Genomic DNA, 25,188 nt, shown 5'->3' on the forward strand with positions numbered 1-25,188 from the left:
TTGTATTTGGAAAACGAAACGTTATAACAATATATTATTAGATAGAAGTAGATGTTAATTATTGTTAAACGAAATAGTAAAGTTGAATCCATTTTAACCAAAATATTTTTATTTTTTTGTTACAGGACCTCAAGCATTGGAGACACCATAAAGCAGCACGATGGCGGTCGGACTGAAAAGCAAATTGGCTGAGAAGCTAAGGTCTCTCTACACGGCTTATGTCCTGGGCATCGTATCGATTGGATACATCCTCGGAGAGTTGGGGCATTATCTTATAGGTCAGTATTTTTGTGAATTACTGCGATTTTAACGGGTGCAACTTTCTTCTTCAAAATCAGCTTAAGTTTAGTTTGTTGGTAGGCACATCTCCTGTCATAGAAAAATCTTGATGTATACGAGTAGTGCTGTAACTATGGATGGTCACCCAGTGGCGCACCCAGGGGGGGGGGGCAAGGGGCCCTGGCACCCCCCAAAAATGAAAATTATCAGAAAGATTTTAAACACTGAAATTGAAAACCAATAAACTATACCTTTGGGCTTAGACAAATAAAAACACGACAAAAACATGATTTGTAATAATTATCCAGCAACCTTTTTAGAAAAATTTCTTAGATTTTAATTTCTAACACAAAAATTTCGAAACACTAATGTCAGGTTTTTTTAGAAACCCAATCCTTAATGTAGCTGTCAAAAAATTCTCGGTGTCCACCAGAATTCCGGAGTGATGTAGGTCATGGATGGGGAGGGCTGACAGGGCTCTAGCCAGGGGGCCCGGGCTGTGGGGGGCCCGGCGTGTCGGGTTGACCAGATAAGTGAGATAAACACACATCATAAATTAGCTTTAATAGTAAAAAAAGTCGCCTGCGGCGCTATTATACGTCATGGCTATGAACATTTTCAATTACTTATATAATTGTGCAATATATTTTTTCATTATTATGTGTCGATACTCGACAGCTCCATTATTAAAGTAGATGTATTAAAAATCGCCAATAATTCATTGTATAAGTACCCTTAGTTTGAACTAAAACATAATTTGAAAAACGTTAATGTAGTGTTTCACAATGCCTTTAATCTTAGCGGTAGGTAGCGAGAAATTAGGCTGTGAAGAAGAAAAAGAGCCTATAGGACTAATTTACATTCTCCTCCTTGGGACCCCCACAATATTAAATCTTGGGTGCGCCACTGTGGTCACCTACGAGCTATTTCGACCGGTCGTAAATTGTATTATTATTAGGAGCGTCAGTGACAGTTTGTGTCGTCTTGTCTATTAGACATCCCGCATCAGAATATTAGAGCAACATTTGGATGCTTCAGATGGTTGCACAAATTTTTAAGTTTCACCGACAATCTTTCCAGAATGCCGAAAAGATGGGGAGGGGGCAATCCGTTCAGAAGGCTGTCCGACAGCTAAGTCATCCGTGTCGTCACAATCCTCAGTTATGATAAAGAAGACGTATTATTCTATTCGCCTAAATAATTTATATTTGTTTCGTTCCTAGGGGGGTTTGGCCCGAAAACCCTCCTTTGTGTGTGCGCCTGGATGATACGCATTTAATAAAAAATAAAGTAGGGCAACTTTCCATTACATCTTACCAACCAAATAAAAGTAAAAGAATGTAGGTAGAAGAATGCAGTTTTAAAAAAAAGTCTGTCAGAAAAGGCCGGAATATTATGTAGTTACCTACTCTTTAATTCGTATGTTGGCAACACTAATTCACTAATTGGTACCGGTTTTATTCTGCGAAATCGCTCTGTGGTCGAATAAATTAGATAGAAGGTACGTTTCGAATAAAAATGATTGAAGACCGTCCAACCTTTTTGTTTCGAGTACGTTTTACTAGCTGTTGGCATGCTGGCTGCCAGAATAGAAGAGGTAGAATACAGGGAATTGGACGATTGGCGCCGCCATCTTAGCGCAACTGACTCGGCGACGCCAACTAATCACATGTAGAACTGGACGATGCCATTTGGATAATTATCAATTCGGCACGTCCTGAAAAGTTGAATGTGATACGGCAAGAGGAGTGGTTGGAGCCAACGTTCCCTCTAATTTCTCTATTGTGTGTGCGGATCATCAACGCATCTGAGCAGTGGCGTAACTAGGGTTGGTGTCATCCGGTGCGGTAAAATGTACCCCTCACAAACACTTATATTTTTAAGGTATTTATTACAGGGAACATTGGTTGGAGCCCCGTACCGCCCCCCAATATTTAATACCTATGCGTCTTCTTCTTCGTTGTTTTCGACAAAACTGAGTTAAGAGCGTACTACAGTGAAACGGCAAATAATTTTAAACAGTAGGTGCGACGAACTTTCGCACTCGTCTCCAATCGGAGACCGAGAGTAGAGGTGTGCGCACGTCGATTTGTTTTATCATGGCGTCGGATGAATATATTCTTAAATCGTGTAAAGATGACTAAAAAACGCACGCGTCATTTGCACAATCAGCGCGTCGCCTAACCACGATCTTTTTAGACCATGCCTCAACTGAAGTATAGCCTTAAAAATTAACATTACAGTTTACAAGACGATTGACGGAATAGTACTTTAAAAAATAATCAGTAGTCGTAAATCAGTAAAAATAGTCGAGAATTTGGATAGAACTATTGATTACTGTCGTATATTCGAGGGATTAAATTGGAAAGCGGCGATTTTGAGTAGAGTATGTGGAGAGAGTTGTAGGGGGGAGCTAGGGCCGAACTCAGGTTGTTGATGTCCAGTTGACTTTAACTCGATTGTTGATATTTCAGAAAAACCTTTTCGTGATTGTGGGTATTGAATTAATAAAAGAATCAGTCTATTTTCTTCATTATGTAGGTATCTATTTATATTTATCTACTTTTTCTTTCCGCATGTCACGCGGACGAAGTTGTAAATAAATACTTTGACCTGTTATTAGGTAGATATACATTGTTATGATTATATTGAGTGATTCTGAAATATTACAATCCAATAACACAATAATTCACCGCCATATTGGTATTTTATGGGTCTCCATTTGAAAAATGTCACGTTAACTAGGTACGAATTAATATTCAGCACAATAAAATATAACACTTATTTTATGTCATAACTGAAAATCAATCAAATCAGGTGAGGGGCCGTCCATATATGACGTCCCACTCTAGGGGAAGGGGGGGTGTCAGAGAAAATGTGACGTCACAAAGTAAACAAAAAATATAAAAGGATCTCAAAATAGAATATTGGGGATCAGGGATTTAAGGATAAATTTAATATTAAAAAAAAAAAACCTTTTTCTGTTTTTTAATGTCTAGTTGGGGGGGGGGGGGTTTCAAAAATGTGACGTAATATAATAGACAGAGGAGAAAAAGGTTATGTGACGAAATGTGACGATGGGGGCGGGGGGGTTTAAAAATAGCCAAAATCGTGTGACATCATAATATGTGGACGGCCCTGATGATAATTTTATAGAAATAAAAAATTGTATTGCCAGGTTGATAATAATATATCTATACTACCTATCAAGTTTTAGGTCGAATAAGTATTCACCACCATAAAATATATGTTAAAACTGTGTGTAGAGGCATCTGCATAAAAATGATCAAATAAATCACATAAAAATGATGTGATATAATAATATTATAACCTCTGTTCGGAGTTGAACCAGTAACCTACAATAAAAGATGAGACTAATAAATCATTTAACAGACATTTTAAGGTACCTACATAGATCAATGTCTTGAGTTTTTTTAATTCACCATTTTTGTACTATTGGTTTCAGGAACAACTTCAAAGGTGACAGCTATTGACTTGCACTACGGAGACATCACTTGCCAATTTAAGTCAGAAGATTTATACACTACCGACGTAGATGTTCAATGTGGCTCTGCTAATAGTAGTGACATGTAAGTTTTATCCAACCTAACATAGCTACATAATATTATACGGATCTAAAGGCGGATTCCATGACATGAGCCGTTTGTGTTTACATGTTTTTTTTGTTTCCGCAATCCTCTTGATTAATTTTGGTATGTTTAAAATACTAGGATAGCATGGAAACAGACAATATCACAAAATTAAAATAAATATGTCATGCTTATGCTTGAGTAAAAGCATCTTTTCACGCTGTCGCTAGCTATCCTAATAAGTGTTCCAAATTCATTCCTTATTAGCCGTAAAATACAACAGCGCGATTTTTACACAAAACCAGGAGATTACTAATTGGAATGAATGTTTTTTATAGATGCCTGGGTCTGCTGCATAATGGCACAAAATATTGTGAGTGGAACTACAATGGACTCGGTATTGACTACCAGGTGCTGGCTGGACCAGTCTACATGGCCGTCTTTACAGTTGTCGGAGTATTCCTGGGAATCGTCGCGGACAAGTAAGATTTCATTATTTTTATTTCAATACCTAGCATCAATATACATAATATGAAAACACCTCAGATATAATATAGGTATAATCATATATACCTACTAGAAAAAATCTTTCAAAAAAATATCATGACAGATGGGACTCAAACCATTATCCACTGGATTCGCACCTATGTGCTTTAGAAATTAAGTCATGTACGTCATATCTAAAAAATTGTAAAAAATACTTAATGCAAAGTGTAAAAACCACTACTAACTTAATTTCGGGATGCACGTGGCTCAATTGGTAAAGCTCAATGGCTTGAATCCAGTGAATACCAGTTCGATTCCCATTTGGCATTTTCAATAGACGTTCTATAATTGCTTTGGCCCAAGAATGTGCCGTGTCTGTAGTCTTTGTACCTAACGTATCATAATTAAAATTCGAATTATGTTATAATTATATACTTTTTCAGGTATAACCGAGTACGAGTGCTGGCCATTTGTACCTTCGTCTTCTCTGTGGCTATCATCCTGATGGGATCCGTCACAGAATACTGGCATCTCGTGATCCTGCGTATGATTGTGGCAGCAGGGTAAGAATTCCTTTTAATAACTACCTACGTAATCAAGCTAATTCTTTAATAACCACAAACGAATTTTAAATAATTGTTAATAATTATTTTCTTACTGCCATCTCTTATGCTTCTTAACAACCTTTTGAGTTTGTGAGTGTTAATGACATCTGTGAATAATGAAATGTTTTAATTAAATTTTATATTATCTTTTGTACTCAGCTTCGCCAGGATTTTTCTCTGTGGCATTATTTGTGTATTTCTACTGTTCCATATCGTAACTCTTCTTAAATTATAAATCAATCTACAAGTGGCAACTAACGGAAAAATATTGAGCTGGTACTTTGAGACATTTACATTTTTAAGTGTTTTATTTCAATACGTATCTAAAAACATTAAAAAAAAAATATTTATTATTTAAAGTTAACAATAAATTTATGGTATTTAAAAAAAACTGTATAAACTGTGAATTCTATCCCATCTTATCATTTACTATTTTACAGCAATGTTTATCATTAAAATTTAATTTATAATTTTGAATAACGGCTGGTCGGCCCCAAGTGGACACATTGACGCCAGTAGATGTGTTCATAGCAAAAGTTGGGAAATTCCAAACTGCCAGCAAGTCCCATCTGCTGGCCTCCCCGTGGCGACCTCCGGGCAATGCAGCGTACGCTGTAGCTAACAGCAGGGGGCGAAGGGCGAGTGACCGGCGCCATAAAACTGGCCTTCTGGCTAAGGGAAGGAAATCCCCGACAGAAAAACCTGGTCGAGCCGACCTTCAGGGCCCTCGTGGCTCAGGCCTCGGGAGCGCTGGGCTAATCACCTTGCCTCCTTAAACGAAACAGATTAACAAAACACCTACACAGCAGCCTCGGACGACAACCGGCTCTGTAAAACGACGACCTTGCATGGAAATGGACAATGAAACAGGTAGAGTAATCCTCTCTAACAACTCGAGTATGCGCATTGGGACATATAATGTTCGCACCCTGCGTACCCCCGGAAAGGACCTGCACGCCACACGCATCATGCACACCTATGGTGTGGACATCCTAGGGCTGAGCGAAGTGCGCTGGAAAGGAGCCGGGAGAAAGTTGATTGAGGGTTACTCTATTGTCTACTCAGGTCAGGAGCAATACCATCGCCAGGGAGTGGCAGTGTTGATGTCAAAGAGAGCGGCCCGTTGCCTCGTGAAATGGGAACCAATCTCGGAGAGACTGATACGTGCCTCCTTCAAGACGCCTGGTAGCTCCTTGACCGTCTTTCAGTGCTACGCCCCCACTGAGGATGCCGACGCGCAGACAAAGGATGCTTTTTACGATTCTCTCCACGCGGCAGTCTCCGCCATCCCCCGAAGAGACCGCGTGATTGTAATGGGGGATTATAATGCGAGAGTAGGAGCAGACCCGGTGCTTGGCCCCACGGTGATGGGACGACACGGCCTCGGTGACCCCAACGATAATGGTGAGCGGCTCGTAGAATTCGCCACTCTGAACGAGCTTGCAATCGGAGGCACTGTTTTTCCCCACAAAGACATTCACAAATATACGTGGACGTCTCCTGATGGACGCACGAGGACGCAGATTGACCACTTCTTATACAGCTTGAAGCACCGAAAGGAACTTCTCGACGTGCGTACTTACAGAGGCGCCGATATCCATAGCGATCATGAGTTACTTATTGGAAACATCCGAGTAAAACTCAGTCGCCAGGCGAGGCCTCCAAAGTGCGAACGAATTGACGTTGAGAAGCTCCGACGCCGAAGAATTCGGACCGACTTCGAAACTGCTGTACGAGATAGTGTAGATCGTATCTACGAGCGGCACAAATCTGAATCCGACCTCATTGAGGCGGACTGGAGCCTCATAAAGAGTGCGATTGTGTCGTCGGCTCGTACCGTCCTTGGTACCAGAAGGAGTGAGCAGCCAAAGTGGATGTCTGACGAAACGTGGGTTGAAATTGGTGAACGAGCCAGGCTGAAAGCCCTGAGAGACGAGGAGAGAGACCCCGACCGAACCGAGGACCGCCGGACTGACTACCAGACCCAAGACAGGGTAGTCAAACGATCCGTGCGGTTGGACAAGCGCAATTTTATGAACCGGCAAATTGAAGCGGCAGAGGAGGCAGCAAGCAGAAATGACACCAGGAAACTCTTCCGAATCACCCGTGAAGTCTGCGGCAGGCGACCACCGACTCCCGGAGCCATTCGTGGTCCCAGTGGAGCAATAGAGTCTGACGCAGAATGCGTCAAGAAGATTTGGAAGAATCATTTCTGCGGAGTGCTGAACCGCCCACCCCCCTTGGATCCCTTTGACATATCTGCGGAAGCTTTACTTTTGGACATTCCCCGAGCGACCGACATTTCCGATTGCCCGCCCACGCACACCGAGATAAAATCGGCTGTGAAAAGGCTCAAGAACGGAAAGGCACCGGGGGGAGACGGGATTCATCCTGAATTCCTCAAGTACAGCTTGAGCGCAATCCTGCACCCTATGTTTCATCTGATGACAAAGGTGTGGGAAGAAGAGCGCTGCCCAAGGGACTGGGTGAACGGTGAAATCATCACACTTCTTAAAAAAGGTGACCCTCTAAGCTGCGACAATTACCGAGGCATTACGCTACTCAGTGTTCCGGGAAAGATTTTGGCAAACATCATTTTGATGAGAATAAGGGACCCAATAATGCACGTCCTCAGGAAAAACCAAGCCGGGTTTCTACCTGGTCGAGCGTGTGCAGACCAAATCCACAACCTTCGATGTCTTCTCCAGCAGAGCCATGAGTTGAACAGTCCGATGGCCTGCTGTTTTGTGGATTATGAGAAGGCTTTCGACAGTCCGCACCGCCCCTCCCTGTGGATGATACTGGGAGCATACGGGATCCCTCCCAAGATCATTGCCATAATCAAAAGCCTGCACGAGAATAGCGAATGCTGTGTCAGAATTGGAGACACTGTCACGGAATGGTTCGGGGTCACGACCGGAGTCAGACAGGGTTGTGTCCTTGCACCGTTTCTCTTTATCATTCTCTTTGACTTCATACTACGGAAGTCAATACCACCCGACCGAGGCATACCTGTTACCCCCACGGTGAAGCTATGCGACCTGGAATACGCCGATGATGCTGTCCTATTCGACAACTCAATCGAGGGCATTCAAGAGACAATCGACAGGTTGCATAACAACTCCTCTCGCGTTGGTTTGAAAATCAACGCGAAGAAAACCAACGTCTTGTGCAATAGCACCTGTCCTGATCCAGATTTCCCTCTGATTAGCGATGGACAGAGCATCGAGAGCGTCGACAGCTTCAAGTACCTGGGGGTACACATCACGGGAGATGGCATTTTGCAGAAAGAGCTCGCTATCCGAATGGGAATGGCTGGAGCAACATTCAACTCGATGCGAAATGTCTGGGACTCACGATTGTACTCGGTCAAAACCAAATGCCGCCTATTCGACGCTTGCATTCTGACGGTGCTGCTTTACGGTAGCGAATCATGGCACCTTACGAAGGCTCAGAGCAACCGTATACTGAGCTTCGAAAACAGATGTTTGCGACGAATACTGGGTGTGCGGTGGTATGACTTTAGGAGCAACGAGGAGATAAGAGAACGTACCAAGCAGCCTCTCATCACGCTGAAAGTGAAGAGGCGACGTTGGACCTGGCTCGGCCACGTGATGCGGATGCCAGAAGAGAACTTTAACCTGGCTTGCCTGTTCTTCAAGCCGACCGGATTCCGGCGTCCTGGAAGGCCGCTAAATACAATCTACAGAGTGTATACGGCGGAGCTACGGGATGCTGGTTTGACCTGGAACGAAGCAAGAAGACTGGCGAGCGACAGGGATTCTTGGAGGCGCCGCGTGGTGTCCATATGCTCCAGTTAAGGGGCGGATATGGGCAAAGAAGAAAGAACATATTATTTTATTTTAATTTTTAAAACATCGATTTTTCCAAAAAAATATTGAAATCTTTTTTATATCAAATAGTTACACATCGAAAGGTTTTAAAGTTAAATAAATTTAAAATACATTAACAGCGCCTGTACACGTGCATGGATTTACTGGCACCGATAGTGTGTATTTTAAACTATCGCGATAATGACTGTTGACTGTTTACAAGCGGCGAAGGGTGGAGGTAGGCTGTTAAGATCCACCATAAATAGTGCACATTAAACTTTGTTGGTCATACATAGGTATTTGTTTTCATTGACCTAAGACTACAATAATTTACAGATGGTGTTGGTTAGTTTTTAAACCCTTAAAGCCTTAGCCAGGCCATAATAGTTTTGGTTCACTTTGGGCGATACGACAAAATTGTGCACGCTTTCTCATTCATACTTATTTGTTTTCGTTGGATTAAGAATACATAGTACACATATTGTTGGTTATTTTTATTAAATTCATTAAGTACTGCCTAAACTACACTACAATAGATAAAACATATTATTCTATCTATAAAATATCCAAAGTTACATATGATTTAATTGCATAATTTAAAATATTTAATATATAGAGGAGTTTTTTTTGACTATTATCTATTATGGCTTAGTTTTCGCAGGGTTTAATTGAATTTTAAAAAACTAACCAACACCATACTCCGTAAATTGTTATTTAGTAAAAATTTGTATGACTGACAAAGTTTAATATACACTATTTATGTCAGATCTTAACAGCCTACCTTCACCCTTCGCCACTGCTGTTTACATGTAAAAGTGCTAACCATCTCTCCAATCTCTTTCTTCAAGCGTAAACGAGATGCGATCAAATAGATATCAAATAGCAACACACGATGATGTTGTCATTGTGTGTTGCTATTTGACAGGTTTGTAGATAATCAAAATGTTCTGCGTGGTGTAGTTCATATTTCTTCTGGCAGATTCGCCACTATTGTTCTACTGCGCATCGTATCCGCCATGCAAGTACCAATTATTGTGCGAAAATTCAAAAGCTTCTAAACTTTTTTTCTCCATGTGTTTACACGTGCATTTTCTTGTTATGGTCGCGATAATACGTACTGTCAGCAATCCACGCACGTGTAAACGGGGTATAAAACTGTGAAATATTAAAAAATATTTTCACTACATTATAGAAGATTAAGTGCCCATACGCACTTGCGGCAGGCCGCGTTGCGGCTAGCCGCCTATCGTTTTTTGTATGCGAAGTGCGATATGCGGCAGGCCGCTGCGGTTAGCCGGCATACAAAAAACGATAGGCGGCAGGCCGCCGCGGCTAGCCGCGAGGCGGCCTGCCGCAAGTGCGTATGGCCGCTAACAGATTTCATATTATATGGTTTTTTTTTATAAATTATTATTATAAATAATTATCTTTGACTTGAAAAATTAAAAAATTGTCATCTTCCCATAAGACATCATAATGACATTAGAATGAAATTGAAGAGTGACATTCCAAACTGGCCCAAGTCTAAAAATCTGATTTTGAGATAATCATATTTTTGTGATTTGCAATTTACCTCTTAATTTTTCGGTGCTATAATGTTTGGCAATTTCATAGAAAATTCAAAGACTCGAAAACATGACATATAAATAACATTAAACAGTATAGTAAAACTTCAAAAAAATTCATTCAAAAACTGACTTTTTTTTCAAAATGGCCCTAAGCCTGTACTAGGTACAGTTTGGAACACAATAACGTAAAGTTGAGTAACTTTTGTGTGTACAATTATGATTGTGTAACAGAATGTGGTCATGGCAGGATTGGCAGGTCTGTTGGGATGATTAATGAATAAAAATAATATTAAATTTCTTTCACCTTATGAATTTTTTGATAAAAAAGGTAAACATTGTAACTTTTACAGCATAATATTATATAATAATACTACAATGTAGGTATCATCTTCATTAAAAAAAAATAGTTTACTGATGTGCACATGGACTTATAAAACACAAATTTTCTAATATTTCGTCTGACATTTATAATCTGACGTGTTACAATATTATATTATGACCGCTTGGAGCGAAATGTAGCAAAGAGTTCAACTGCGCATATATCCTTAGGCGAGTTTGGAAAGAATACGTTACCTTAGTGCTGTTTTGAAAAAAAAGGCACATTTCGACATCAAATTGAAGAGACTTAGGATTTTTTGTAAAATATAAGTTTTAGTGTGACTATAGATCTCAGCACACTCTATCGGATTCCATCAAAACATGAAAATTTGTGATTTTGGACTAAGGCCGGTTTGGAATGTGACTCTTCAATTGGTAGGTATGTTCCCTGAACAATGATATCTTTTCGTGTGACCGAAAACTGCCGTGAGCCTCAAACATTTCACATCGAGTTGAATGTCACTCCAGCCATTCCCCCTCGGATAGCGAGCTCTCTTTGTAAAGTGTCATCTCCCGTGACAGCCTAAATATTTCTAATTAACAGATCTTAACAACAATATTTTATTACCATTTTAGTGAGTCCGGCTGCAATCCTCTAGCGACAGGAATCTTGTCAGATATATTTCCAGCAGAGAAGAGAGCTCTGGTCCTGTCCATCTTCAACTGGGGAATCTATGGAGGATATGGAATTGCTTTCCCCGTTGGTCGATACGTACCTGATCTCAACGCCTGGGGCTTGGTGAGTTATAAAAATAATTTTGTCTTACATTACTCGTCTGAAGTCTTTTGCTTTATTTATTTATCCTACGTATGCATTTCTGTGTTTTATGTGATTATTAATTTAAAAAACAATAATTAAGGTTAATCTTCTACCTACCAGAGACACCTAGCGAAAAAATACAAAGCTTGCAATTTTAGACATTTTTTTGATGATTCAAAATTTAAACTGTATTAATTAATAAATATGTACCTGAAAACATTAAAAAGAAAAATATTTTTTTATTTCAAGTCAAAGATAAACTTACAATTTAAAAAAAATGTGAATTTGTTAAAGGATCCCATCTTATTATTACATATTAGTTTATGGTTATATTTATTATTAAAGTTTTCTGAAGAGATTTATTTTAAAAAACATCGATTTTTATAAAAATATAAATAACTTTAAACTCTTTTTATTTATATCAAATCGAGTTCCAAAATTGGGACCATACCTAAATAAGAGAATGTATTGCTTCTGACCAGGTTGTTTAGCTTGATTCCCTACCTATCACTAAGGTTTATGAGCAGTGTGATGTTCTAATACAGTGTTCCCAAATGGTATTTCTTGGAAAAAATGGTGTTACTATACTTACAAACAAAAGCGTATCTGTGTTGAATTTACATCTGTAAAATTGCCGCTCCGTATTATTGATTTGATAGTCTTGTTAATTTATAATATTTCATTAAATTTACTTGGTAAAATTGTTAATTACAGAGCTGGCGCGTTGCCTACTATGCCGCTGGTATAGTGGGAATTATAATCGCAGCCCTCACAGCACTGACCCTCAAAGAGCCTCCGAGGCAGGCCATCGGAGAGGAAAGGGCCGGAGGTATGGAGATGTCACCAGAAGAGGGCGGCACCGCCACTACTTCCAAGTTTTCTGAAATCTGGAAAGTACTAATCCAGCCCCGCATCATTCTTCTATGTCTTGCAGCCTCAATCAGACATTGTGGTGAGTACTCCTATTTATTTATTTCAACGCCTTGTACTCATCAGGTAACATGCACACTCACACTCATGCTACAGTAATATGCAACAGTTACATCCATCTAAAGATTCACTGAAAATTGACTGTAGATGACGTATTTTCCCACTTTCAGTTTTGACTTACCCACAACTTATAGTGCGAAATCTTTACAGTGATAGGGGGCGGCTTGAAGAACTAGATCCCCTCCTCTCGCGTTTCAGTATTTTCAATACCTTGAAATCAAAAACCATAGACAAGATATAACACGAACGCTGCTGCCAGTCTCACGTTAAAGATTTCGTAGTTTAACAATGATATTATTATCCGTGTAAGTATGGTGTGAATAAGTTGATAAGTCTAAAAACATCAATTTTCAGGGCAGCTATTAGTAAGGTTGGTTTTTTCTGGTAAATCAGGAATGTTTTTAAATTTTACAAACATTTTACCAAAAATTTAAAATATCCAAAAACATATTATAATCTTATTTACCACAGGAAGCCACACATAGAAATAGCTGCCCTGAGAATTAACGTTTTTAGACTTATCAACATATTCACGCCATACATGGAATATCACCTCATTTGTTCTCCATACCAATGGGCCGACAAATAAACAAACCCGATTGCCTTACAAAATATCAAAAAACTATGTACAAATCAGCATTAAGTCTCCTTGTGTTAAAGTGGCGCCCAATGTGGGGCTCGACTCATACTTGTTTCACGATATACTTATTATCACTCATACTTGTTAGCGTAATGGCTCAAAAATAACGAATAATAATGTGTTCGACCTGTGACCTTTTCGGCTATGCCGTTCCCAAGATTTAGATTCTCGGAATATTGAGGGTGTGTCAATAACAAAATATCATCCATATTGTATTGAGAATTGAAGTAGTAATAAATTAGCTTTAAAATATTTTTTTTTATATTATTTCAGGCGGTATGTGCTTTGCGTACAATGCTGATCTCTACTACCGAGACTATTTCCCAGACGTGGACCTTGGCTGGTGGTTGTTTGCTGTCACTGTCGGTATTGGATCCATCGGTGTGGTTGTTGGAGGAATCGTCTCTGACAAGTGAGCACTTCATATTATTTCTGATTGTCTCTTTGTAGAAAGACATTTTTATTAATGTCAGTGGCGAAGGGTGGAGATAGGCTGTTAAGATCTGACATAAATAGTGCACATTAAACTGCCAACAGTAATTTTGAGGCAGTTTTTCTACTATACAGATGAGCTATATCAATCGGGGAATCCATATTTATTGTTGGAATGTAATTAACATGTCTATTATTGTCTATCTAAGACATAAATCCACCTATTATGCTAAAAATCTTACAAAAAATACAATACAAATACACTATATTATGTAATTTCATACAATGGCTTCCAAAACCCATAAACAGATTGTTAAAACTTTATAACCTACAGAAACTGGTAAATTAAAAAGATGCAGACAAGTGCCGATATATCCAATTTATTTTGCTTATATTTATTGTAATTAATCGTCCATTAGCTGATAAAAATGGGCACATTGGTCTAATTTTAAAATACAATGACGGAGAAAAAACCCAACATTAAAACCAATTATTTAACACTTAATTGAAACACTAAATCGTTGTTTATCATAAATATTGAATTGTTGAAATATCGGTATTTGGAAATAAATACCTCATATTCACAATAATTGTAAATCTGTGAAATTTACAAGATATTGATGGGTGTCATTTTGTGTTAAGGTTCGTCGCAAAGATGGGTATACGATCGCGTGTCGCTGTCCTGGCCATCTCACAGCTCGTATCCACACTGCCCGCCTTCGGATCCGTCATCTTTGGACCTCTGTGGGCCATGATCACCCTCGCTATCTCATACTTTTTCGGTAAGAACATTGAAATACACTGAATCAACTAAGTTTTCATGTTCGGCATAAATTTGTACATGGCAGCGAAGAACAATTATTAGTAACCAACCAAAAAGAGTGAAAGGGGCCATGGGGAGGCCTTCATCTAGCAGTGAGTTGATTCCGAATTATAATGATGATCTGTGTGTGAAAAGGGAGCTATGTCTATAATCATTATTTTTGCCGATGAGTTTTGGATAACTTTGTTTGTTTCTATGAAAGATTTACCAAAACGGCGGCATTGATTTGACTCATCCCTTTTTTTCCTTAACAAAAGTCATGCATTATAGTTAATTTGGCATATTCAATACACTATTTTCAATATTTCTCCTGTTTCCATATACAGACAGATATATCTGATTTTTAAATTTCTGTTAAATTTTGCAGCTGAGATGTGGTTTGGAATTGTCTTCGCCATCCTGGTAGAGATTGTCCCCTTAAGAGTACGCTCCACTACCGTTGGAATCTTTCTCTTCGTTATGAACAACATTGGAGGAAACTTGCCCATCGTTGTGGAGCCCGTCTCTAAGGCCATCGGCTACCGTGAGGCCATCATGATCTTCTACGCCGGATTCTATGGAATTAGTAAGTCTCATAAATAACTTATTATTTCTATAATAGTATTATGAAATAATTATTACAGTATAAGACAACCTTGGATTTTTAAGTTGTTACCTTATAGAATTAAGGTATAAAGAAATTCTTGCAATGAAAACTTTGCATGAATATAATATGTTAATTAGAGGAAGTCTAGACCTACACAGGTTACTACAGCCACTGCTGATCATGTTTCAAATCTACCTCTTCCTTATAGTCATTTTTCTTCTCTGCTCAGGAAGGACTCAATAACAATTATTCTAATATACTCACTGTCAATTGCAGGTTCAATTATGTTCCTATTCACCATGTTCCTGATGGACGGACCCAAGCCGGAAGCCGACAAACCGGTGACGGGCCACGACAACAATGCTTTCAGCGGAGAAGACCCTCGGGCCGTCAGACAATCGGAAACCAGTAGACTTTAACTTCGACAAACGGACTTCCATCCATGACATTAATTAAAATTATACATTAATTCGCTGAGCATTGATCTATTATGCTTCGATGACGCGACTCAAACTGAAAAGTGGCTTTGCCAATTCACAACCATGCTACACAGAATTATTCATTTACTTCTGTTTACTCCTGCCTAATGTAATGGTAGACGTGTGCTATAACCATATATTATCTAAATATTAAGAATAGCCTTGGTGGCAAACTGACTCACTCCACAGTTATATAAAGGTTTTATTTGATCAAACAACTTTATATAGGTATACCAAATCAGTGAAGACTTTATATTAATTAAAATAACAACACAATATGTACATATAAATACTTATTACACATGAGTTATCTCATCGGTTGAGAATAATAGGGTTGTAATTTCTCAAGATTTGAGAATTCTCAAATTCAAGAATATTTGCTGTCTCGAAAAATTGAGTTTAGTTTATTGATTTCTTGAAAAAACTACATTATAATCAATTTATCCAATTTTCACCGGAATATAATATAAGAAATTACGTTCAGAATCAAATTGGACCTTTGCACCTTTGTTTAGTAACAATTTCTCAATTTCTGAAGAAATAAGAAAATTGGAAAATTAATTTCTCGAGAATTCTCGATCACAACCCTAGTTGCAAATGTTAACAAACCAGTCCTTAATTTATGTAGAATGCGTACCAAGTACTGAACAGTTAATGCCTAGTGAGTTGTATAAAAACATGTGTTTAATAAGACTTAATATTTTCAAACAACCGTGTCCCTGAATTTGAAGAGGTCAGTTCGCTACCAAGATTTGGTGATATTCACATGTTTGTCATATGCTAATATTGATTGTACTTATATACTCATTTTGTAAACTTTCTATATTATGCGATATGCTGAATATATATAATTTAAATATTATCGTGAAAGACAATAATTATTAAGAATATTATAACTCATTTTTGCTATTTTTTAGTAACATTCATGAAGTTTTTGATGTTAAATAGACAGCCATTTTGCTGAATGTCTTCACGCAATATTCGTGTAATTGTTGTGTAATAATATGCTGTTATCAAAAAATGTCTAGATAAGATATTTAAGACAATAATACTGAATGATATGGCATGCATCTAGACAGGAATACCTATATGGTTGAAATCCACATTAAAAGTATTTTAATACAGTTCATTTCTGATTCATACTCTCGACTTTGCTCTCTGCTACAAGAAGCTGCGCCTTTCAGATATTTTTTCTAAAAGGAAACTATTTAACATTAGGGGGCCGTCCATATCTTTTGGGGGTTTGATGCAATATGATAATTTGTGATAAAGAAGATGTGGGGGGTTGTAAAAATCAGAAAACCAACAAAATATTATAAACTCAAGTTATTCTGAGAAAAAAAATATTCCATGAGAACATTATGCAGAAATCATTTTCAATGAGGATTCAAAAATGTCATAATTTAGAGGAGGGGGGGGGGGGTAAATGGTTTGTAACGAAATGTCACAATGGGTGAAATGGGCATGAAAAAATACCCAAAATTGAGAAATATCATTTATGGGTAACTCATTAATTAAATTAAAATTAATTAAAAAAAAATCTGGGTGCACAAATGTAGAACTCTAATATTTTATATATTAATTAATGAAAGTACAGTGCTGTCTCTCTCCATCATCCATCATGAAACCGTAAGGAAAAATGTATTTGAAATATACTTTTTATATTTTATACATTAAGTATACATTTTGAAAACAACGTCAACATGAAACAGCACTGTAGTCTACGTTTTGCCCGACACGTCAGAGCATGGTTTGGAGGGCTTAGTTCACCAAATGGCCATAACGTGTTAGCCAGAAAATAAAAATCATACCATACCTAAACTGAATAAATTAAATTTTGTGATACACCTTAATTTTATACCAGTATTTTTTAGTTGAAAATAATTTTGAAAGCAATATTTTCAAGATGGCGATCGTACATCAGTAAATTTAGTGTGCCACTATGTTGCATAATATGTTTTTGTCACAAATTAATACTGTACATGTAAGCCAAATGTCGTGACAGTATTGCAAAGTGTGTACATTTCACTAGAGGCTGAGTGTGCGTTTAATAGTAGCTGTCATTCTGTTTTGTGTGAAATTGAATGAAAGTTAGGTTATTTTAGAATTTTGTACATAATTAAAGTAAGTTTAAATAATGTGTAATCTTCGTGTTCGTATAGATTTAATGAAAAATGAGATTTTCTTGCCACAAATTACACAAACGTATTACGTCCGTACAAAAAGATTCAACATAATTACTTAATTACGAGACAGAAATCATTATATTCGTGACTATGTGTCAATTTGTGTTTTGAAGAAGGTACAAAGAAATTTTTTTCCACTTTTTATTCTAAGTTAATTCTGACATAATATGTTAAGGGGGTTCACAGCACAACATAAACAAGTCAACAGGATATAATAGTCTCGAGGTAATTGTAATTTTGTAAAGCCCAGTCCAGACCAAGAACATTTGTATGTATATATTCAATCTTTCCCATCCACATTGGGAAACAAAAATCAAATGTCATTTGTATCAGAACATATTAAATGTTCTAAAACTTTTTTGAAAAAACCTCTATGTCTCACGATATTACTATGGTAGTATCTGACAGGCTATAGATTTTTAACGACACACGCTGAATGTAGAGCAAAGCTCATACTACAATCGCTGTAATATCGATAATTTGTGGCTTAGTATTTCATAATGATTCAAACAGATGTCACTGTGTGTTTAATTTTTTGGATTATGCAAATCAATCGGCAGTGCCTAGTAATTTAAATTTAAAGTCGGACGAGATAACTCGCGAAATTTCTATGTGCGGTCTGTCGATCACGGCCTCATAGAGCGAGATAACTCGCTGAAGGCAAAGAATTGGTTATTAAACAGTTTATATTCAATATTCAATGAAACGATTAATCTAGGTTTTACCAATTGAATGTGTGGATATAATATTAGCTATGCCAAATAAAAGACCTCAAAGGGACTTCACTGTTTTAAACGGATATTTAAATAAACTCAAGTTCCAACTTGTCGTAATTGCAACTTATCAAGTTATTCAAGTTCAAATATTGAAGCTAAATATAATACAATATTCGAATAAACAACAGAGTAGAATTCCAGGTTATCAACCAATTAGGTCTATGCTACAAACTCCGAAAACGCGTTGAAAAACAATATGTGCATTTGTCAGAACCGGGATTGGAACCTGTGGCATTACAAGCCGACATGTTACCACTCGGAAGTAATTAAAAATAAGTTAAAAACAGCATGGTGAATAGTCATTTTGTTACATACAACTATTCAATATTCTTGTTTGCACTTGTTTGTCTCGTGGTCCAAATAAACCACTACATACACTGTTAAAAATTGTGGACCTATTCATGTTGTGCTTTCAACCTCTCATTGATTTTTCATTATTTATTTTCTTTATAAATAAACCTTCCAAGAAATTTTATTAGAACATTGTAATTAGAATCTCTTAACCGATTTATAAATGGCTCTATTATGTATTTAAGAAAGTAATTTTAAGGAAAATTAGAAATCTTTACATTTTTAAGTGTGTACTTATTTTTCTGAAAGAATAACAAATTTTTATAAAAGAAAAGAATGAGATTTTATGTTATTGGTAAGTAGCCTCAATGTTTTAGTTGTAAACTAATTACAGGCTGTGTTATTTGCTGTTACCGATGATTATATTACTATTGTTTAGGTAGGTTTTGTATTAAAATAAATACTTTACAAACTAATGATGTTCATACTTTATTCATTTTAGTAGATATAACAGTGACATAAATAGTGCACACTAAAATTTCAGTCATATTTCGTCTCTATTCTGGCAGAACACACTAACTGGAGAATACTAGTTTTGATTAATTTGACTTTGAAGTTGTTAAAATGTTTTAAATGGTCTATCATGTGAGTTTATTAAGTAATCATAAAGCCGCGTTGACACGGTCTAAGTACGATCCAAGTAGACTTGGATAGGAATAATTAGTATGAAGATGTCTCATCCAAGTGACAGCTTCATACTATTTATTCCTATCCAAGTGACAGCTCCATACTATTTATTCCTATCCAAGTTAACTTGGATGAGTAGGACGCGGTCCAAGTAGCTTGGATAGGAATAATTAGTATGAAGATGTCGCATACGAGTGCACTTGGATAGGAATAAATAGTATGAAGCTGTCACTTGGATGAGACATCTTCATACTAATTATTCCTATCCAAGTAGACTTGGATCGTACTTGGACCGTGTCAACGCGGCTTAAAAAGGATGACTTTAAAATAAAGACTGTTTATTTATTAAGAAGGTTTCCAGACATTAAAGTTTGAAATAAGGAACATTTTGATAACAAACTCAATATGTAATTTTTTCGAATTAGTGTCTACTGCCAGAATAGTGACGATTTATTTGTTTTCATTGAACTAGGAACACAATTTGCAGATGGCGTTGGTTAGTTTTTTTACTTCATTTAAACCCTCCTTAAACCAAACCATAATAGTTTAGGTATGCTATGGCCGATCCAACAAAAATAGTGCACACTTTTTCTGTCATACTTATTTGTTTTTGTTGAATTAAGAATAAATATTATTTTAGATTGTTAGTTAGTTAGTTTTTTAAATACATTAAGCCCTGCCTAACCAAATTATAATCAATAACAAATATTCTTCCATCTATATAATATCTAAAATTATGTATGGTCTAATGACATACTTTTAGTTATTGTATAGATAAACGAATATTTTTTGATTACTATTTACTATGGCTTGGATTAGGCAGGGTTTAATTGAATTTTAAAAGCCAACAAATACTATCTACACATTGTAGACTTAGTTCAATGAAAACAAATATGTATAACTGACAGAGTTTAGTGTGCACTATTTATTTTGGATCTTAACAGCCTACCTCCACCCTTCGCTACTGATATAATATAATAATTATCCTTCTACAAAAATAATATGACTTTTAATTCAATATTAAATATCAGTAGATCTGCTGAAATTTCAATGAACATGGCAACACAATTGTGGCAGCCCGTTTCAAAATGGATGATGGCAAGAATTTAACCAATAAAATAATTGATTGTAAAACATAAAATATATGAAATGCTATACATATAAAAATTGCCACCCAGATTACATAAATAAAAATAAATAACTGGAAAAATAAACTGACACACATTATTTGAGTTTAGTCGGCAAATCCGCTCTGGGCGATTTTTCAATAAAATTAGTTATTGAATGTGCGTATATGCTATATCGATAGTTCTACCAGCGTATCGAGGTGAGTTTTAAATTCCGTCTTGTTTCATAAAAAAATTTAAATGAATATTGACTTGAGACACCAAACCTGCTCTAGGATAAATAATAACAGGTTACTAAATCCGCTCTATATAGCTAACCAATCAGACGTCGCGATTCAAACAATGATTTTTAGCATATGTTTAAATCGCTATACAAACATCACCACTACTAGCATTAACATTACTCATAAAACCCTCCAGAGGGGGTTTAGCGACAAAGCGACTCATATGTCCATTTTTTCTACCTACTAAATTTATAAGATAAATATGCCATCTCGTGTTTTATAAAATAATCCTATAAAATATTTGATGAAACATCTTTGCCAAAGATCTTTTATAGTTAACACTTAACATCATTAATCTTCCAGTAACGTTAAAACTCTCGGTCCATCTTTTTTATATCTATACACTTTCTCTTTTCTCCGACTCTTCCAATGCTTAGTTTCCACGTCACTCAATACATGGTCAGCTGACACTACTATACTCTGTATATCATCTTTAGACGCTTCGACTTCTTCTTGTAACTTTCTTTTCTTAATCTTCTTCCTGGATTCTTTAGTGGGTAATACCTCTTCCGGAAGCTGTTCAGAAAGATACGCTGTAGAATCGCTGAATAACTTAACACCACCTTCAATAGAAACGTCAATTGGATCAGAGGTCTTGACATCCACAAATTTTATTTTATCTCCGATAATTTCAGACACTTTCTTGCCTATTCTGATCTGCATGTCTGCGCTGACTCTCACGTCACTATGCTGTTCTTCATTCAATAAGTATCGTTGTGATTTTGGTAATTCAGCGATTACGGGAGACTTTTTAGCTGTAACAAAAATTAATATATATTCGCGCATTCATTATTCATGTTTTGACATTTTAGCACGGAGGCTATCAAAATTTATTAGGTCACAGCGCTCTTTGTGTGCAAAAATTCTATCACTCTGATGGCAAATCATAAAGTAAAATCACTACTAGCAAATATCATTCTTCAAATAATTTCAGTCAGAATGTTAGTTCGCGAGGCTATTGTAACATATCACTTAACACCCAAAAAGTGATAACTCGGCTGTGTTAACTTTTAGAGCGATATAGGAGTATATCAATTACATATTGAAAATTGAGATGAGAGTGGAAAAATAATCTACATCCCGGGTAACATCCGCCGCCTTAATTTATAGTTCCTCATGAGCTGTCAAATATCGAGTGGCGAGTGGTAACATATTTTTTTTTAATACATACTGCAATGACATGACTAATAAAGTTGTAGGTTATGTTGATATGCTCAATTCTTGTTTGAAGTTTCAATACAAAATTTCAAGCATTTCGAGGTTTGGGTGGAAAAACCATAGATACGCCAGCACGAACATACCTTAATTTGACCGAGGTCCGCAAATAAGAGACGTATTTCACACGACATGTCTACCAACTTAAATTTTCGCTGTATTACAAACTTTCCAATTACTGTATATAACCGCTTGTGTGTAGAATTGCTTCTGTGTTAATCTGTACCAATAAAAATAACGGAAACATGCCAAAGTGTTAACTGTTCAGAATAGCTGTGCAGATCTGATGTGTCTGATATGTTTTGACAGCCATCTGAATCAAACACCTTCGTATTTGCATCAACAATGGAAAAAATTGAGATCCGTGCCGTCGTTGAACATTTTGTCTGTCAAGTGATAAAAACACAAATAAAAATACATATTAAAACAGATCCTCCGAGTAGGAGTCAGACTGTATGTTCATTATTGAATAAAAGATAATAAGTTTTATTTAAATGAATTAACAGTCGAGCAGATCAAAACCGAGCAATAAGTGAAAACGGGAAGTATATTTGGAAAGAAATATTTGAGTAATTCAATGATTTACACTGATTCCCTCATGAGATATTTCAAAAAACGGTGCTTTCTACTGGTTCTCCGTCATCGTAATCTGTCAGTCGCCATTTTGGATTACAGCTATCTTTTTGTCATCGAATTATACTATGCGGTCCAAGCCATTATAGTATTTCGGCAAAAATTATAGGACGTGTAGAAAATGAAAGTTTTTTGTTTGTCACATAAACATAACGGAGAATTCGAGAAATACCGATGCCCTGCTTTATTATAACACCTCTTATGACCGAAAAATGCTAACACCGGCCGCCGTCATTAACTGCCACGTTAGTTTTTTAGAGTAGGTATACAACGCAAAACCACGTCCATAGACCAATATCGCACACTGAGATCTTACATTATTTATATTATACACCTAGATTATACTTACTACGTCCCTCGCTTCACGTTTTCACGATTTGCTGTGATTGAAGTACGAACATTTTACGGAACTTTAAACATCGCAACATATGAACCCCTAACCAAACCGGCGAATTCAATTAATAAAATTTTTCAAAATTGTGGAATTTTTGACGTACAATACTTTTTTAATAGTACACGGACGAAAATGTAACTTTTCGAATAGTACGCGAACCAAAATGTACTATAACTATAGTTAAGTTGGCAACCAGTGGCGGCCGGTGATTTTTTGGATTGTAATTTTTGAGGGTGCGCTGGAAACCTACCTTATTGAAAAATGAAATCAATTCGGCGTTATTTTTGATTTGACAAAACGTTATTGACATTTGGGAAATTACCTGTATATTTTATATTTTTAATTAAACATGTTGCGAGTTACTTAAATCTTTATTGGATTTGTTTTAAGAAACAATTGCAACTCTTATAGTAGATAAATACCTCTTACTTTCAACGTAAGCCATCTTATTCTATATAAGTACATTATCTTTAGCAATTTGTACACTGTATGAATAATGATTATTATGAAACTGCACTTTGTGAAATAGTATTAAAATTTATTAGCTTATCACTAGAATTCATGAATTAATAATTTTCTATACCTATTATAAATAACCGACATCATTTCGCATTTAGTCAACACACAGGATAATGAAATATTAATTTTCCAGAAATGCGGTAGGTACCAAAATTATTTTTATCTTCATTGATTTAATTTGCAGTACACATAAATCAAAATATCTTACTGACATTCTATTATATTTCTTATCCATTTTAAATTTATAAAATAATGAATTCTATTGTATTAAGTTTAACAGGCATTTTACATACGAGATTGCTAAATATGATACTAAACATAATTTGAGCGTGAAGTCGCGGCGTCTATAATAACAAACCATAATTCAAATCTGTAATTGCTCTCTACTCAGAACAATATGATGTCATTTTACCCGGTCGGCGCTCGATATTCTGGAACTTACGCATGGCGTAAGTGATTAGCACGGTTTAAGTTGTTTTATAATGGCTTTAGTTAATACTAAGCTTTGGGTTCATTTTAAGTAAACAAAATTATTGCCGGAGCGCAAACGATTTCAGCGAGGATGACGTACACGGAGCATAGTGCCTGTATTATCGCCGATTGGGAATGTGGGCACATCGGTTTGTGGTTTGCATTAAAATAAGTGAGCGATAATATTAAAAACCTATGAAGAAAAAATATGATTTACGATTTTGAACGATGTTTCATAGCAATGCAAGCAGTGCGGTGCACTTGCATGATGTTAGACCAGCCGCCGCTGTTGGCAACACTGCGCTCACTGACAGATGACAGTGAGCGGTGGCGGAGAACCAGTAAAAAGACCCCAATAAACTTTAACTAATGTAACGTTTATCGCCAATATGCACGAATTACAATCACAATCCATGCCATCGCCACATTAAAATTGCTATAACATGGCTACTTATAACTTTTAAATTGTATCGCTATTGACACCAATTACCGCCAATGTGGTACAAGTCGGTTACGGGGAAGGCAGGCGGGAACAGCGCTAATGGTCAAAGCCGATTTTGGCGAAATTCATGAATTCAAGAATGAAAACCTAACCTAACTTAACCTAAACCAACAAATAATCCAATATATCGGCTATTTTCAAAATGTGTTTGCCGCTAGCTTCTCCATAACCGACTTGTACCTAAATTCATTATAATAAAGAATATTCGGAGTAAAATTAAAATAAGACTTCTATTTAACATTTTTATCTGGAACCAAAATTACACACCTGATGTTTTTTTATACATTGCATCGTTGAAAAATGTAGGGTCGACTGCTTCGCGTAATAAATCCGCATTTTCATCTTCAGACGAATCTGAATCCGTTGATTGTTTCTTCACTTTCATTTTGATAAAATAACCTAAAAATGTTTAAGGGATATCAGAGACGTCTAATTAAATATCATGACATCTGTAGAAATGTTTACTTTTTAAACCTGTTAGCGCACCTATTGAGATTATGTACTCGATTGATTCTGTAGAATTAAATAAGGTTTGACTTAATCAATGATCGGTTTATTTGATGAATATTTTGACAGTTTACATGTGAGTACCATAGACTAGTATTGTTTTTATTTGCAATATTCGAGTGCAGTAGAAAGCCATAGACAATAATT

At 36.6% G+C, this 25,188-nt stretch overlaps 2 protein-coding genes across 4 annotated transcripts in view; one reads left to right on the top strand and one right to left on the bottom strand.

Annotated features, from left to right (window-relative positions):
* LOC147069631 (uncharacterized) overlaps positions 1 to 16,970 on the top strand; it is a 95,079-nt gene extending 78,109 nt beyond the window's left edge. For both annotated transcript variants that reach the window (XM_085950388.1, XM_085950389.1), the window contains exons 2-11: positions 126 to 278; positions 3,746 to 3,869; positions 4,208 to 4,351; positions 4,799 to 4,918; positions 11,316 to 11,478; positions 12,214 to 12,451; positions 13,403 to 13,541; positions 14,204 to 14,343; positions 14,752 to 14,949; positions 15,247 to 16,970. In XM_085950388.1, the coding sequence (XP_085806514.1) occupies positions 161 to 278; positions 3,746 to 3,869; positions 4,208 to 4,351; positions 4,799 to 4,918; positions 11,316 to 11,478; positions 12,214 to 12,451; positions 13,403 to 13,541; positions 14,204 to 14,343; positions 14,752 to 14,949; positions 15,247 to 15,389 (1,527 nt within the window). In that variant the 5' untranslated portion in view covers positions 126 to 160 and the 3' untranslated portion in view covers positions 15,390 to 16,970. The remainder of the gene's footprint in view (positions 1 to 125; positions 279 to 3,745; positions 3,870 to 4,207; positions 4,352 to 4,798; positions 4,919 to 11,315; positions 11,479 to 12,213; positions 12,452 to 13,402; positions 13,542 to 14,203; positions 14,344 to 14,751; positions 14,950 to 15,246) is intronic.
* A 3,640-nt stretch (positions 16,971 to 20,610) lies between these two features.
* Positions 20,611 to 25,139, bottom strand: LOC147069632 (uncharacterized). 2 transcript variants are annotated; one of them, XM_085950396.1, is made up of 3 exons: positions 25,021 to 25,139; positions 24,802 to 24,933; positions 20,611 to 21,555 (listed from the first exon to the last, which is right to left on the bottom strand). In XM_085950396.1, the coding sequence occupies exons 2-3, from the start codon at positions 24,917 to 24,919 to the stop codon at positions 21,092 to 21,094; spliced, it is 582 nt and encodes a 193-aa protein (XP_085806522.1). In that variant the 5' UTR covers positions 24,920 to 24,933; positions 25,021 to 25,139; the 3' UTR covers positions 20,611 to 21,091. The 2 variants fall into 2 exon arrangements, with proteins under 2 accessions (XP_085806522.1, XP_085806524.1); XM_085950398.1 differs by having other exon boundaries at positions 21,092 to 21,555; positions 25,009 to 25,139.
* Positions 25,140 to 25,188: the final 49 nt, after the last annotated feature.

The sequence above is a fragment of the Rhyacophila brunnea genome, unplaced genomic scaffold (assembly GCF_057557595.1).
Source record: "Rhyacophila brunnea isolate RB1 unplaced genomic scaffold, BYU_Rbru_1.0 scaffold_23, whole genome shotgun sequence".
Classification (NCBI taxonomy): domain Eukaryota; kingdom Metazoa; phylum Arthropoda; class Insecta; order Trichoptera; family Rhyacophilidae; genus Rhyacophila; species Rhyacophila brunnea.

What these genes read in the sequence shown, in the direction of transcription:
- LOC147069632 (XM_085950396.1), bottom strand. Translation starts at nt 24,919, where the DNA reads ATGAAAGTGAAGAAACAATCAACGGATTCAGATTCGTCTGAAGATGAA. An exon ending in AATGTATAAAAAAACATCAG is followed by an intron (nt 21,556 to 24,801) that starts GTGTGTAATTTT and finishes TTTTTGTTACAG; the next exon opens with CTAAAAAGTCTCCCGTAATC.